This window comes from Notechis scutatus, chromosome 6, assembly GCF_049901735.1.
Source record: "Notechis scutatus isolate UNSWTSFEM ecotype Mainland chromosome 6, rNotScu1.2, whole genome shotgun sequence".
Lineage (NCBI taxonomy): Eukaryota > Metazoa > Chordata > Lepidosauria > Squamata > Elapidae > Notechis > Notechis scutatus.
The window spans coordinates 60597668-60612336 of NC_142014.1; the positions used below are offsets into that span (position 1 = coordinate 60597668).

At 40.1% G+C, this 14669-nt stretch overlaps 1 protein-coding gene across 4 annotated transcripts in view; it reads left to right on the forward strand.

Annotated features, from left to right (window-relative positions):
* Positions 1-1073: 1073 nt before the first annotated feature.
* KIAA1549 (KIAA1549 ortholog) overlaps positions 1074-14669 on the forward strand; it is a 130801-nt gene continuing 117205 nt past the window's right edge. For 2 of the 4 annotated variants that reach the window (XM_087968485.1, XM_087968484.1), the window contains exon 1: positions 1074-2303. In XM_087968485.1, the coding sequence (XP_087824611.1) occupies positions 2141-2303 (163 nt within the window). In that variant the 5' untranslated portion in view covers positions 1074-2140. The remainder of the gene's footprint in view (positions 2304-14669) is intronic. The other 2 variants (XM_026692977.2, XM_087968483.1) reach the window with 1 other exon arrangement.

Here is a 14669-nt window from a genome sequence, read left to right on the forward strand (position 1 = left end):
GTAAAGTTATTCTAAGTCTAAGGCACATTGGGATTTTTTCAAAACATTAAGCAAGCGAGGTCCCAAAGGTGCTTTTTCAACAACAGGCAACTGGATTTTCTTTGTTTTTTCCTTGAAGACATTTTGTTTCTCATCCCAGAAGCTTCTTCAGTTCTTCATCCAAGAAACTTCAGGACTGAAGAAGCTTCTTGGATGAGAAGCGAAACTTCTTCAAGGAAAAAACAAAGAAAGTCCAGTTGCCTTTCGAAAATCCACTTTTGGGACTACTCCGACCTGGATGACAGAATCTCCATGGGCATTAAGCGAGGAAGCACTTAAAGATGTCCGTGCGGGTGCTACCATCTGTCCCCAGCTGCCGGCCCAGGAGGCTGCGTGCGCTCCGTCTTTTGTTCCTTTGCAAGTCGAGGGCGCAGAAAAGCGAAGATGGGGGTCTCATTAAAAAAAAAAAAAGTGAAGCCTCCCCCACCGCAACCAACTTCAACTGGCGGGCAGGCGTCCTTCGCCTTCTGTTGAACCGCCTCCCACGCAGGCGCTCCTTTACTCCCCCTCGCGGAGGGCCTGCCCGGCTTCTGGCCGCTAAAACCCGCTTTCCCTTTTCGCCGTCCGGCTTAGTGGACGGAACTGCAACGGGAAGAGGAAAAAGCGAGGAGCAGGGAGGAGAGGCGAAGTTCGGCCTTTGTGACGCCACCGCGATCTCGCCTCCCCTCCCGGGCTTCCCACCCACCCACTCATTGCTTTCCTCTCTCTCTCTTTCTCTCTCTTTTTTTTGGTTCGTTTTGTTAATGAAACACTGCCCCCGCGCTCCGCCCCAGCGCGCGCTCGCCGTGGGCTGCCCAGCCGAGGAGTTTGTGCGTCAGGCGCGCCCGCGCCCGCGCCCGCTTCCTCCCTCCCGGCTTTCTTCGCCGCTGCCCGGTCTGCCCCTCGGCACCCTCAACTCCCCGCCACGCGCGGGAGTGGCGCTCTCTCTCTCGCGCGCGCCCATCCAGCCACCAGCGCGCGCGCAGGTGCTTTCCACGCCTCGCCTTGTCTCTTCTCCCCCCCCGCCCACACGCCTCCGCTCCCGGCTCCCGCCCTCTTTGTCTCCGCTTTCTCCTCCGCCTCCCCTCCCTTCTCCTCCTCCTCCTCCTCGCCGCCGCCGAAGGAGCGTCACTGGGAAGCTGGAGGGTGGGCTCTTTGGAAGAGAAGGAGGGCGCAGAGAAGACAAAATGAGGGAGGCTTCCCGTTAGCTGCAGGAGCGCCGCTGCCGCTCCATCCCACGTGAAGAGTCGGGAAAGGCCAAGAAGGAACCGCGAGCAGCCGGTCCCTTTTCTTCTCTCTCTCTCTCTCTCTCTTTCCTCTTCCTGGACTCTGGAAAAGCAAGAAGCCTGGACGGCCGGAATAGATCCGCCAGCTGACTTTTCTCCGGCCTTTGCCTCTCCCGCTTTTCCCGCTCTTCTCCTGGCATTTGCAGTCCCCCGGCTGTAACCGAGGAAGGGGCCTCGCCTCCCGCGCCCTGGGCCGCTGCTTGCCTTCCGCCGCGCCGCTTCTTCTGGCTTTGGGTTGCAACTCCCTTCCCTATCCCAGTGCGGGGGTTCCCTTTCTCTCTTCTCCAACCCCCCCCCTTTCCCCCGCCGTCCAAGCCTGAATCCCTCCGGTTCCTTTCTGTCTGCCCGCTCTGCCTTCTCCACATCTTGCGAGCGGTCTGGTTCCATCCATCCTTTTCGCGCCGGTTCCTTCCTCCCAACAGCTCCTCGGAACGGGATACACGAATCTACACCCCACCCTTTCAACGTAGGAGAAGCTCCTTTCACTTTATCGCCTCCCTCCTTCCCCCACCTCCCCACCCCCATCTTCTTTTCCATAGTGCAGGTTTTCTCTTCACTTGTTCGCTTGAACCTGCCTGCTCCCCACAAGAGATCCCCCCCTTCTCCCTTGGGTCACTTGTGGGCTTTTCCACATTTGCCCGCTTTCTCCTGCAATTTGACAGCCAAGGAAACAGGGGTAGATGTGGGGAACACCCCCCCCCCACCTCCCCATGCCTTCCATGACTGATTGCCTGACCACTGGTGTTGGATGCTCAGAGGAGAAAGTGGACAGCCCACTCAGCGATTTCGTCTGAGGGATGCCGGAGGTGGCTGAGATGATGACTTGATGCTTTGCCATGGATGGGTTGAGATGCTTCATGTTTGCCTTGGTCACGCTGCTCCTCTATCGCCCAGGTCCACCTTGGTGCACTGCCCGACACCTGGTGCTTTGGACAGGGTTCCCGGTATTGCTGCCCATCTTACTGTCGGTGCCCGCAACTCTGACTTCCCCAATAGCAGGTAAGGGGACAGAAATGGTTTGTCCTCCAGGTCCCAGGTTTCAGCTTCCTGGCTTCAGTGTCTCTTTCCAGCTTCTTTTGTTGAGCCTGCAATTAAGGTTCCTTTTTAATGTCTTGGGAAAAAGTCCTGATGTTTTATCTTCCCAGCAGATGTTGTAGCCAAAGGCTTTTATAGAATCATTCCTTTCTTTCTCATCCTGCCTTCATTTGCAGGACAGTTATAAATAATGGTTTATCCACCAAATGAAAGTGTTTCTGGAATACTATAGGGATGTGCACTGTGAGGATGTAGAACAATTAGGCTTATGCCTCTCTCTCTCTCTCTCTCTTTAATGTATCATGGAAAGGAAATCTGTTTGCCTTTTGCTGGGCTTGTATGATTAAATCTGAGAATTACTTTCTTCCTAAAATTGTTTTTACAAAGGCACTATATTCTTTTATTTGCTGGTGAAGTAAATAACCCTCCATCCTTCTCTGTGTGAAAAGGGTAGGAGGCCCTGTCTGTTGGAATGAATAAGGAGTGGCTTGCTGCTTGTAATTCAATTGCGTTTGGAAAATGGATATGCCCCTAACAATTAATATACGTACGTTAACAATGTATTTGGAATTTGCGTTGTTTTGGGGAACGGTGAAACATTTTTCAAAATAAGTGCTTAGGTGTTTGGAAAGGTCTTAGTATTGGTTTCTATATTCTGGGTGCATTTATTTGCAGCTCATTGTAGAATCACAAGGGCTGGAAATGAGAGCAACATATAACTGTACGGTTAAACCTTGTTCACATTTGTGTGTTCAAATGGATCTGGTTTTGCAACACTCATCCTAGTTTGCTAGCATTAAACTGCAAGTCTATTTTATTTTGCTTTCTACTTATAGTAAACTTTGAAATCCAGCTGGGTAATTGAATTATATAAGTGGTCTAAATAAATTAAATAAACCATAAAGGTGACAAACACATTATCTAAATAATTTCCATTTCTAAAACGATTTCTTCCCTTTTCCCTCCTTGATTGCCTGCCTGCCTGTCTCATAAAAAGAAAATACCACAGGAAAACCTTATTACAAACGTCCATGTGAACTGAAGTTCAGCCCACCTGGAGGGTACTAAGAGAGGGTACTAAGATGGGGAAGTCTGATTCATCTAAAAGTTCAATTACTTGCAGGTACATTTGCTTGCCAGTTGAAACAGTTCTTATTGGCATACCAGTACTGATAAAAGTGATGTTGGTAAGATGTTGGCTTTCTCTAGAACTCACCTAGCTACAATTTGGAATTCCCATCCTGATTCTCCACTTGGAATGTTCTTTTCAGCAAATGGCAGAAAACACCTATCAGCCTTTTATTAAAAATTGAATTATCACAATACCTAAGCCTTCTCAGTTACAGTTGATGTCTTGTTTGAATGTTATGCTTAATCACAGAATGTAACATTTTGTCATTATGTTCCAAATACTAAGAAGCAACATTGGAAGAGAGCTGGGGAAATCAGAGTTGGATTCTCAAGATTTATAGTACCTTCAGGATTGAAAAAATCAAGTTGGAGCTTTGAGAAAGGGCAAATTTCTTACTCTGGAAATTGAGGTGGATTTTTTAAAAAAAGATGTAACAGCAGTGTGGATTGTGATTTGGATTCCTAGGGAAGGATTCAGGTTGGGAAAGAGATCAAGGGATCAACATGTGTTGAGCTATGGTTTAGATATGAAATTGATATAATTGATTGAATAACCATTGTTAACTGCTGTAGTTAATGCAATTAGACATAACATATAGCATGATATAGATCACAATAATTTGGTTCGCTCAACATGTTAAGCCAAAGTAAACTTCTTGACGTAATGTGTTGCATAAACAAGGATTGATCCTTGTGGACTTTTGTACATTTCTAGGTTAGATTCAGAGCTATTCTCGCTACCCCATTTCTAGCTGAATAGAATATACTGAGTGAAAGATGTGTCAAGAGATTCTGCAGTTTGGAGAGTATGGACATCTTTTAAAAAGCGCCTTGTCTTAATTATTATGCACTTTTATAATTTGTATATACTATCATCCCTTGGAAATGATATATTGAGGCTGAACAAGCTGACTAAAATTTGGAATCTGCAGTTCTACCTTATCTGAAAGATACCATGTGGAGAAGACTGACTTATATATCCTACTGTTTGACAAACTGACAAGACTTCTAAGATCTCTTGCAAAACAAATGGCTGGCATTCTTCAGGTCTGCAAGGCAATTTACTTTATTCAGGTTTTACTATGCTTCAGGTCTTGCAGTCATTATTCAACCGGTGCAGGCTTTACCAAGATCTACTAGATAAGTTCAGCAAGAATGATTAAATTTTACCAGCACATTTATCCTAGTTCTTTTCTTTCTCCTCGTTATGTCAAGATTAACTGTTCTGCACTGACATTTTTTCCTTCTCCGAAGTAAACTGTCTTCTATGTTGTTACACATTTTCCTGTCTGCAGTCAAGACAGGTGGAGCTGCAGTGGAAGTTGAACAGGTGATTTGTGGAAAAGGTACCTGGATGCACTCTGGGAATTTGACACCCATTCTCAAATACACTCTGCCTCCTTTTCTAAGCAGATCTGAATCTCTTTTCCATTAAGGAGGCATTGATATCTTTATAGTCATCTACTACTGGAAATGTGATTCTGTTTAGGAGAATTTGAATAACCTGATTTTGAAAAATCACTTGATTTGCCCAGAGAAATAGTTTTCAAAAACTTATTTTTAAATTGACTGAAAAGCCTTATCTACTGTTTGAACTATCCTACTGATAATTTTTTTCCAGACTTCACAGTTTTACTTTTTTCAGCAAATAGATTTTTTTTAATTTATGCAGGTGGATTTTTTTCTCTTGGCTTTGTAATTATAAACATGGTACTTGTTGAGTTATGACAGTGTTGTTGTTATTAATATTACTTTTAAAAAAGCTTTTATGTTCTGTGTTTTTGTTATAGTATTATAATCATATATTTCTTTTGCATATTGTTCAGAGTATTCTGCATGAATTGTTCCATTGTATAAGCGTATTGTCAGTTTTAAAACAAGATATTTATTCTGCTATCTAATTTGCACTAAGCGTAGAGTTATCTTCTATTTTAATCTATTTAGCAAAAGTAGTAGCTTAGAGGTTAGATCGGATATCATATCAATCCTTCAAGTTTTTCAAAACAAATTGATATTGTAATAATTATAATGGTGATAGCAATATTTCCTCCCTCCCTCCCTCCCTCCCTCCCTTCCTTCCTTCCTCCCTTCCTTCCTTCCTTCCACTTACATGCCAGTCCAATAGATAATTGACTGTAACCAACTTACAATCCCACTTCACTTAAAGATTAAAACCACTGTGAAGTAACTAGATAAAGGAACAATGTTATATAGTAAATATCCTATGCTGCAGGACCATTGTATATCATTAATATTTGTATTTTTTAACTGGTACATATTCTAACCATTCATTTAGTGACTATCCACAGTTACAGTGGCACTGAAAAAAATGACTTACAAGCAGTCCTCACACTTAAGTCCCTTGCAGCATCCCCACAATACTATTATCACAATTCAGGCACTTGGCAACCATCAACTGGCCACGAAGTCAGTGAGTGAAGCTGGATTGACTTCGATTCGTTTAACTGCAGTGATTCGCTTAACAACCATGACAAAAAAGATCACAAAATCAGGCCCGACTCACTTAACAACCACCTTGCTTAACAAGGTAATTCTGATCCTGATTGTAAGGGTAAGTTAAGGACTACTTGTACACATATTACAATGTATTTGGTACAAAATCTGTTGAAGCAAACCCATATGTATCTTTCATGGTGGAATTGTTTGCTTAGAAGAGCAGATTCTTTGCCTCTTTTTAGACTAGCAAGATCATTTATTCGAAAACTAACTAATTAGAAGTTAAGACATTTCTAAAGCAAAGGTTGGCATGTAATTAATTGAACGTAACAGCATGCCTCCCCTGACGTTGACAGTAAATTTCCCTGCTCTGGGTCCCTATGTTTGTTGTTTGTATAATAATATAATTTTGAATAAGTATGTGGTTGGTTATATGCTTTGAACATTAAAATATGTCCATATTGCACTACCAGTCCTTTTACTTTTTAATAAAGCCATATTTTTCTATTCACATTTGAACTGGAAATACAGAGTTTTTCTTCCACCAGGGTTTTGTAGGAGAATAATTACTTCAGGACCAAACAGCTTTTAAAAAATTGCCTGTAATTTGGTTTTTCTGATTTTTTAAAAAAATAAATGAATTTTAATTTTGTAATTTATTTTTAAGCATTGTTGGTTTTACTACAATGGTGTTATTTAGGACTGTTTTATTGCTCTTTTGTAAACTACCCTGAGCTTTCATGAAAGAGAGAATTAGTATAATAATAATAATAATAATAATAATAATAATAATAATAATAATAATAATAATAGGAAGCAGTGGTTTGATCCAAGAAAGTAATGAAACAGAGAATATGGGTGTTTTAAGAATTACCCCAAGACTTTGAACGATAACATTCTATTTATCTATTTATTTATTTTATTATTTACTTTTATTATTTACTTTTATTATTATTTACTTACTATTTATATGTGAACCAAACCAATGCTTTTATTAGTTATACATGCAGTTTTTAAAAAATTACATGTGTAGGAGTTACTATTTATTTATATGACTACAAGGAATTATTTTAAACTAGATTAATTTAAAGGGTTCTTAAATAAACCTCTAATGCTTGTTATTAATTTTTATCCATGGTTTTTAAACATTCAATCTGGTCCTTGATAAAAAAAAAATCCATGAACTTAGTTTGAAAACTTTTACTAGACAGTAAAACAAATTATGATGAACCATAATTAAGAGAAGGGAAAATCTGACAACAATAAAGTTTTGAGGTAATGAAATCCCCTAATACAATCCTACTCTGAAGTCTGGAAGGCTAATTAAAGCCAGCCTTTTGCTTGGACCATAATAAGTTGATCCTCTAGCACAGGAGTGTCAAACTCGATTTCAGTGAGGGCTGCATCAGGTTATGCTTGACCTGGGGGGGGGGCTGGGTGGGTATGGCCAGGGTGGGCATGCCAGTTCGATGTCACTTGTGTTGGGGGCACCTGTGGTGGCCTGAGTGCTCTGCCAATTAAAATGGAGCTCGAGAGCTCGTGGCCCTCCCCAGCTCTGTTTTTGCTGGCAGAGGCACCACAGGCCAGTCCTTTGTTGTTTCCAGGGTGGCCCCATGGGCCAGATCTAAGCACCCCGTGGGCCGCATCTGGCCCGAGGGCCTTGAGTTTGACTCTCCTGGACTATACATCTCTGTAGGTTCAATCGAGTCATCTTTCTAAATTTACTCCTTTGGTACTTATCCATCTAAATTCTTTACATCCACATTTGAAGTCTCTAGTTGTAGTCTGCATTTGGAGACAGGTATGATGAATGTGGAGGCCAAAAATTTTATTTCATTTTTGCCTAATATTATCTCCCCCCCACCCCCAATATGGCTGACTTCTTTGGCACTGGGGGATGGATTTCATTTTGCAGAAAAATGATCATTATCACAGAAATGAGCATTACTCTAGCTGTCTCCTCACTTCTCTCCACTATAAGCAAGCCAAGTAACTTTCTAAATGGTGAACAATGACTATGGAGTACTAAACTGATTTAAATGGGATCCCTAATCTCCATGATCCTTGCCATGTAGCTAGGAGGATCCCTTTGACTTGCTATAATACTTTCCTTTGGCCATTCTTGATGAAAGATATATAGTGAATCCACTTCCGGAATGTCTGTGCCCCTGTAGTTTTGGGCACATATCTATTCAAGGTGACTTTCATATTCATTTTATAGAGATATTGTAAGAACTCTAATCTCTAGGCCATGTGAAATATTTTCTCACAGCTGTCTGAGTAAAATTTTATACTATAGAAATGTATGTATCTATGTACAGTATATATGCATGTATATACTGTATGTATTTGATTTATAAACTTCACTTCAATGGTTTTATGCAGTTACTGGGCTGTTCAGTAATTGGAATGAATGAATGAATGAATGATTTTAAGTAGGATTTATACATTCAGTACAATAGGTTGCCTACTTATATACTGTAGTTAAACCAAATAACAATAATTTTGGGGAATTACATTATAAAAAATGGTTGCAAAGTTTGTTCTAAAACCTAGTGGCTAAATTTTTCTGTTAAAATCTAGTGATGGATTGATAGGAAATTAAGAGATGCTACATTTGGTTCTGAAAAGTAAGACTCATTTAATGAAGTAAATATAAACATTTCTATATCATTCCCATTTTAAAAAGCCCTCAAAAGTACTACACAATGGACCTTAATTCCAATTAAGCATATATTGTGCTATAATAAAGCTATATTTTGGGATATTGAGTTATCTATTGTTTCAAAGATAGTTTTATCCTCTTATTTATAATGAGCAACACAATATAGCTCTCAGTTTTGAACTGTTACAGCAGTTTTGCTGCTATAACACATCACCCCATACAATTAAGGTGTAAATTGCTTAAGATGGCTAACTTAGTTTGGTCCTTCAGATGTCTAAAATACCCCAAGTGATATAAAATGCAATAATATTGCCAATTAATGATTAAGTATTCACTGTGTTCTCGTGACGCACTGCTACTAATCTGTTTACCTGAGCTAGCAAGCATACCATTTAAAAAACAACAACCTGTTTTATAAACTCTTATATTTTTGTTCTTCTTCTGTGTATGATTTCTAAAGCCCAACAATCTCATAGCTGACTACTGATCTCTTGGCTTCATTTATATTCCATCTTTCTTCCAGGAGCTCAATATACTTCTATATATAGATAGTGATAGGTTTTATACATTGTGCTAAGCTATCATTTTGTTAACCTTGGTTGTTTACCAAATCACAGCTGATTATCTTTACATCTTTTACTATGCATAAACTGTAATTTAGAAACCACCATCCTTGCATCCATGCGCAACCTGTAAAAATGAATTGGTGGCTCAGCAAAATTGTAAACCAAACCAGTGATGGGTTCAAAGTGTCCCAAAGAGCTCTGTAGCTGAAGGGAGTCTCAAATCTGGATGTCCACAGTTCTAGATTGCAGTATATATCTAGCTATGGGTTTTTTTTCATTTACCCCTTCTTCAAGAGTATTTTTGTCACTGAATTTTTCACATGTAGACATCCTTTGTGAATACAAATAACCAGTTTTGCTTTATGAAACTGACCTTTATATCCCATTCAAATGGAAGGAAAATGAGGACAGTGGTGAATGTATTTACATGAAGAACTTGAAAGAGTGCAGTAAGGTATTCTTCACTCTTTGCAGAGTGTAACCCTGTTACATTAGAGCAATTGATTTTTCTGGAGAATTTCCTACGGAGAAGTTCATTAACACAGCATGGAGCTGAGCTGTAGGCTGGACCTTGCTTGGCATTAGATGCAACAGCAAAATCACAGAAGTTTAAAGTAGTGTATCCTTAAAAGTGTGATCCATCCCTTTGAGTGTTCTGAAGAACGTGGTGTCAGCATCCTTCGACTTGCTGATCTTAACAAAACATTCCATTTAAGGATCACTTTGATTTGCAAAGGGAGACAAAAGAATAATAAACAAAAGCAGATATCCTTTCCTTCTTCTTTTCAGTCACTGTCTTAGAGTCAAAAAGGGAACACCCACAATTCTTTTCTTGACAGCCATGCACACACAAAGCATCCCTGTGGGAGACTACAAAACAAGATTTATCATTGACAGTTGGCTGTAGACTAATAAAGGTGCTCCTGGGAAGTTTATATTTTAGGCTGGGCTTTCAGTTCACGGATGACCATCTTGTTTGGGATTTGATAGTACCAAAGTAGTTAAAATCCCTCTTTCTGTGACAAAGGGACCACTGCCATCAAATCTGTCTCTTGAACACATGGCATTCTTTTGTTTCTGCCTTATTTGCATAGTGACGATAAAGTTAGGTTGTCAAAGATAGATTTACATTTGTATAGATCACAGTGACTGGCATGGTTTTCTGCACCGAAAATTAGACTCTTGCTGGAAGAATTTGATTTCAGTATAACAAATGGTTAATTTATTTCGGTGTCCATTTTGACAGTGAAAGAATAACTTGCTGCACATTGGACTCTAAAGCATGTGATTAGACCTCACTTTTTTGTTTGAAACATGCACACATTCAAATGTATTTTTCCTTGATCATGGCTGACTCCTCTTGACATGGAGAGGTCTATTTTTCTGAATGAAAGATATCCACTATAAGGGATTTTACATATTAAATGTGCCAAAAATGTGAGCTTGGCAAGAGAGGTAGCAGGAATAACATAAGACTAAGGAACAGTTGCCATATATTTGAAACCTCATGGGTAAGATAATTGGCTGATATATCTATGGCGTGTGCTACAATCATGTCTTTTTTCTTTTGAGATATGAAATAAAATATATAGGGTTCCTGTTTTGAAGACAGATGCAACTCTATGTGACCTAGGAAAAGTTGCAGTTGCTTTAATCTCAAAAAAGGTGTTGAGGTATAGCAGAATGTGTCCATGCATGACTGAAAACCCCTTTTTACTATCAATCTAGAAGATATTAAGCCCTGCAGAGTCCTAATGTGAACTCATTTGCCAGTGATTTCATACCACTTAAAATCAAATCTAGAAACACAAGCTTGAATTTTAGGACTTCCTGTGCATATATTTCCTTCTTTAAGAACTTGTAAATAACGGAACATATGCTTTGGTAGAACCAGTTTTGTTACTATTATTTTTGTTGATATTTTATTATTGGGATAATTTTATGGACTTTCTTGTCCTCTATCTAGAATTTATTTATTTATATTTCATACTTTTCAACCACTCATCTCCCTTGGAGGGGAGCTCTGGATGCTGGAGAGTTTAATCAATAAAATTAAACATTGAAATCAGAATAATTTAAGATTAAAAAAATATAAAATAAAATTATAAAAAATTCAAAAGATGAAGAATTCCAAGCTGGGGGATTAACATTTATTAACACAGGTGTGGTGGGGTTCTCATGGGGCCAGCCAGCCCCATGGTTGTGTGCGTCCCTGTGTCCCCCATACAAGGCTACGCAGCCAAGTTTTGACCCTTTGCAGAAGGCCAAAAGATTGGGGAATTTCCTTATGTCTGAGGTCAAGATGTTTCACAATGCAGGGACAGTGGCAGAAAAGGCTCTCTTCCTAAGACCCCAGCAGCTGAAATTCTTTAACTGACGATGTCTGCCACATATCTTCCCTGCCCGAATGATTGGGAGGAGAAGGGAACAGTTAAGGAACAAGAGTTGACTTGGGAGTAAAGGCACAGATGGATGGTGAATGGTCCCTCCCATAGGGAATAAAGAGGAGCAAAAGGGGAGTGGTATTTGCAGGAGACAATTAGTTCAATTCATTAGGGGAAGATCTGTTCCTGACTTCTTGCCAAGTAATTGCTGCTACACTGTGGTCTTTGGAAGATATCGGCCTGGCAATTCTCCAAGCCTGATAAAGGTCTGTAGTTGTGAAATCTCGTGAAAGACTGTTTGCCAGGACTTTGCTGGAGAGGAGTTCCCTTTAACCTAAATAAAAGGAGTTTTTATCGGGACAAGGAGTCTCCTTTATGATCTTGGAAAGTCTAGGTCAGAACAGGTTGAATATGCCAAGTATTCATTGTACCTATTATTTTTTGAGAATATCCTTCTACCAAAACACCAGGATACTCAATCCTATTATTTATTAATTAAGGTATCTATTCCACATATGTCTCTCCCTTTCTTCTGGGAGTTCCAGGCACTATACAAAGAGGTCTCTTTTAGTTTTCTCCACAGAGAAAAGATCTTTGAAGTGGACAGTGTCAAAAACAAATGCCCAGCTCTTAAGTTGCCCAGTCAGCTTTGTGGTCAGGCAGGGAATTGAACCTGGGTCTCAGCTGTCCAAGCTGAACTTTTTAATTGCTATTCTGGCTTTCATGAAACATCTCTGATCTCCTTTCTAAGTAAGGATTGCATTGTGAGTCCTGTAATTTAAGTTCTATAGAAATTTACAAATATGTGGAATTTTGTGGTGTCCTAACCATTTTTTATCCCAACCTAGGATGGCCAAAAGTAGTTTTCCAAAATCATGGGCTTTTCTAAATTTGAGGACATCATTCGCAGGCATAGCCTGACTATGCAGAGAATGCTTTTTGTCTTGGAGCAGATGAGTTTTTTAGAGAGTTGAGGCCAGCTGTGAAGTGTTTTGAGTAAAAGCAAACTATCCATCAAAGATTTCTTAAGTCTTCTATTACAGTGGACTGTGTCTAAAATAAACGGTATGTAGCAAGGTTCTGGTATCATATGTGCACGGAACTTCTCAGCTGTCAGGATGGCCATCTTTATTTGTTGCACTTTGTATATAGTGTATCCTGGTATGAGATTTTTTTCTTAATTTAGGGGCTGCAGTGGGCCATGGGAAAGGATTGAATTACACACAATATAAACCATATTCTAGAGTTCAGCATCTGTCCAAATTCAAGATTCTGTTCATATAAATTACAATGGTGGAAAGACTTTATTTTGAAAGTCTAGCTTTTCATTTGTGTTTTGTAGTGAATTATTAAATTTTTTATGTCAGATAAGGTTGTGATACTGATACTTTGGCATATTTTGAAAGTTTGATCTTTTTCCTTGTTCAATAAAATCAAAATTTGCATTTTTAAAAAATTCTATGAAATTTATATTCAATTTTTTTTTAGAAATGAAGGAGAAACTGCCTTTTGCATCAAAAAAGAAATCATAGCCATGTTACCATGAAAAAAAAAACCCAAAGCAATTTTTGGGTAATCAATTAAGAACAACAAGTGGCACAAAAGAGGGCAAAGTTTTGAGTTCTACAGAAGTCATAAACATTATATTTACTAGTAAGCATTCCTGATCCTAACTTGGTGTTGGAGGTAGAGAATAATTTCTGCTATAGGAGCATATAACAGTATGAAAAAAAAAAATATGATAAAACTTTGATTCTCTTTGGAAGTATTGAGAAACACAATCAATTTGGCCATGCAAAACAATATGATGTGCTCATATTTCTCTCTTATCCTTCTTATCCTCCAGCCTACAATCTGGAATTTGATCCTGATGGGCTCAAGGTTGACTCAGCCTTCCTTCCTTCCGCAGTTGGTCCAGATTATTGGGGGCAACATGCTGACCCTGTAAACTGTTCAGAGAGTGCTGTAAAACAGGGGTCCCCAACCACCGGTCCGTGGACCGGTACCGGTCCGCGGAACAAGTCCTACCGGGCCGCTGGCTTGCTGGCGCCGCCATCTTTTTTGATGAAAAAGTGCTTCCGGTGAGCTTTTCCGGCAGAAAGCTCACCGGAAGCACGCTTTCATAAAAAAGATGGCGGCGCCAGCGCCGTGAGCTTTTCCGGTAGAAAGCTCATCGGAAGCAGGTTTTCATCAAAAAGATGGCGGCGCTAGCGCTCCGGTGAGCTTTTCCGGCAGAAAGCCATTTCTACCTGGAAAAGCTCACTGAAGCGGATGCCGCCTTATTTTTTGATGAAAACCTGCTTCCGGTGAGGTCACCGGAAGCACTTTTCATCAAAAAGATGGCGGCGCCCAGCTGATGCCGGTACCGGTCATGGACGTAAGAAAGGTTGGGGATCACTGCTGTAAAACAGCATTCCCCAACCTTTCTGGACTGGTGAACCAGCAGTGGTGGTGGGGAGAGGAGATAGTTTGGCATTCACATGCACACAGCTTTCACAAATATGCCCACCACTTCCATGGACCAGTTCTGGAAGCGTAGACTGGAAGCTGGGGACTTCTGCTGTAAAACGCTATGGAGAGGTACATAAGTCTAAGTATTATTGCTATTTCTATTGCTAGCCCTGTGAGGTGGGTTGGGCTGAAAGACTGATTGGCCCAAAGTCACCTAGCTAAGACTATATTACTTGCTAATATATCTGTGCTGAGGGGTTTGGAATTTGCAGCTTGTTGGATGCTACTAACTCAGAATTTCCAGCACTTCCAATTGTGATTGGTTACAAAAAAAACACCTCTGTAATGTGATCTCACACCTCAGGGGTCATGTATTTTCCAATCCTACTGTACAACTGATTGCCTTGAGAACCAAGATGCTCTACCACATTATACTACTGATCCCCTATAAATAGAAATTTATAACCTAGCCAAAATAATTCAGGTCTACCTTGCCTTTTTCATTTCAACAACGCCTGCTAATTTGAAAAGGCTAGGACTGACAAAGGAAATTGTTTTTCACTAGAGGATAGTCTAATTTATCTGAACAACATGTCATCTCATCTTGATGTTCACTTCCATGAGAATCTTACGTAACTTTGTAGGCTGGAAGTTTTTTATTGGTAGATGACAGTTT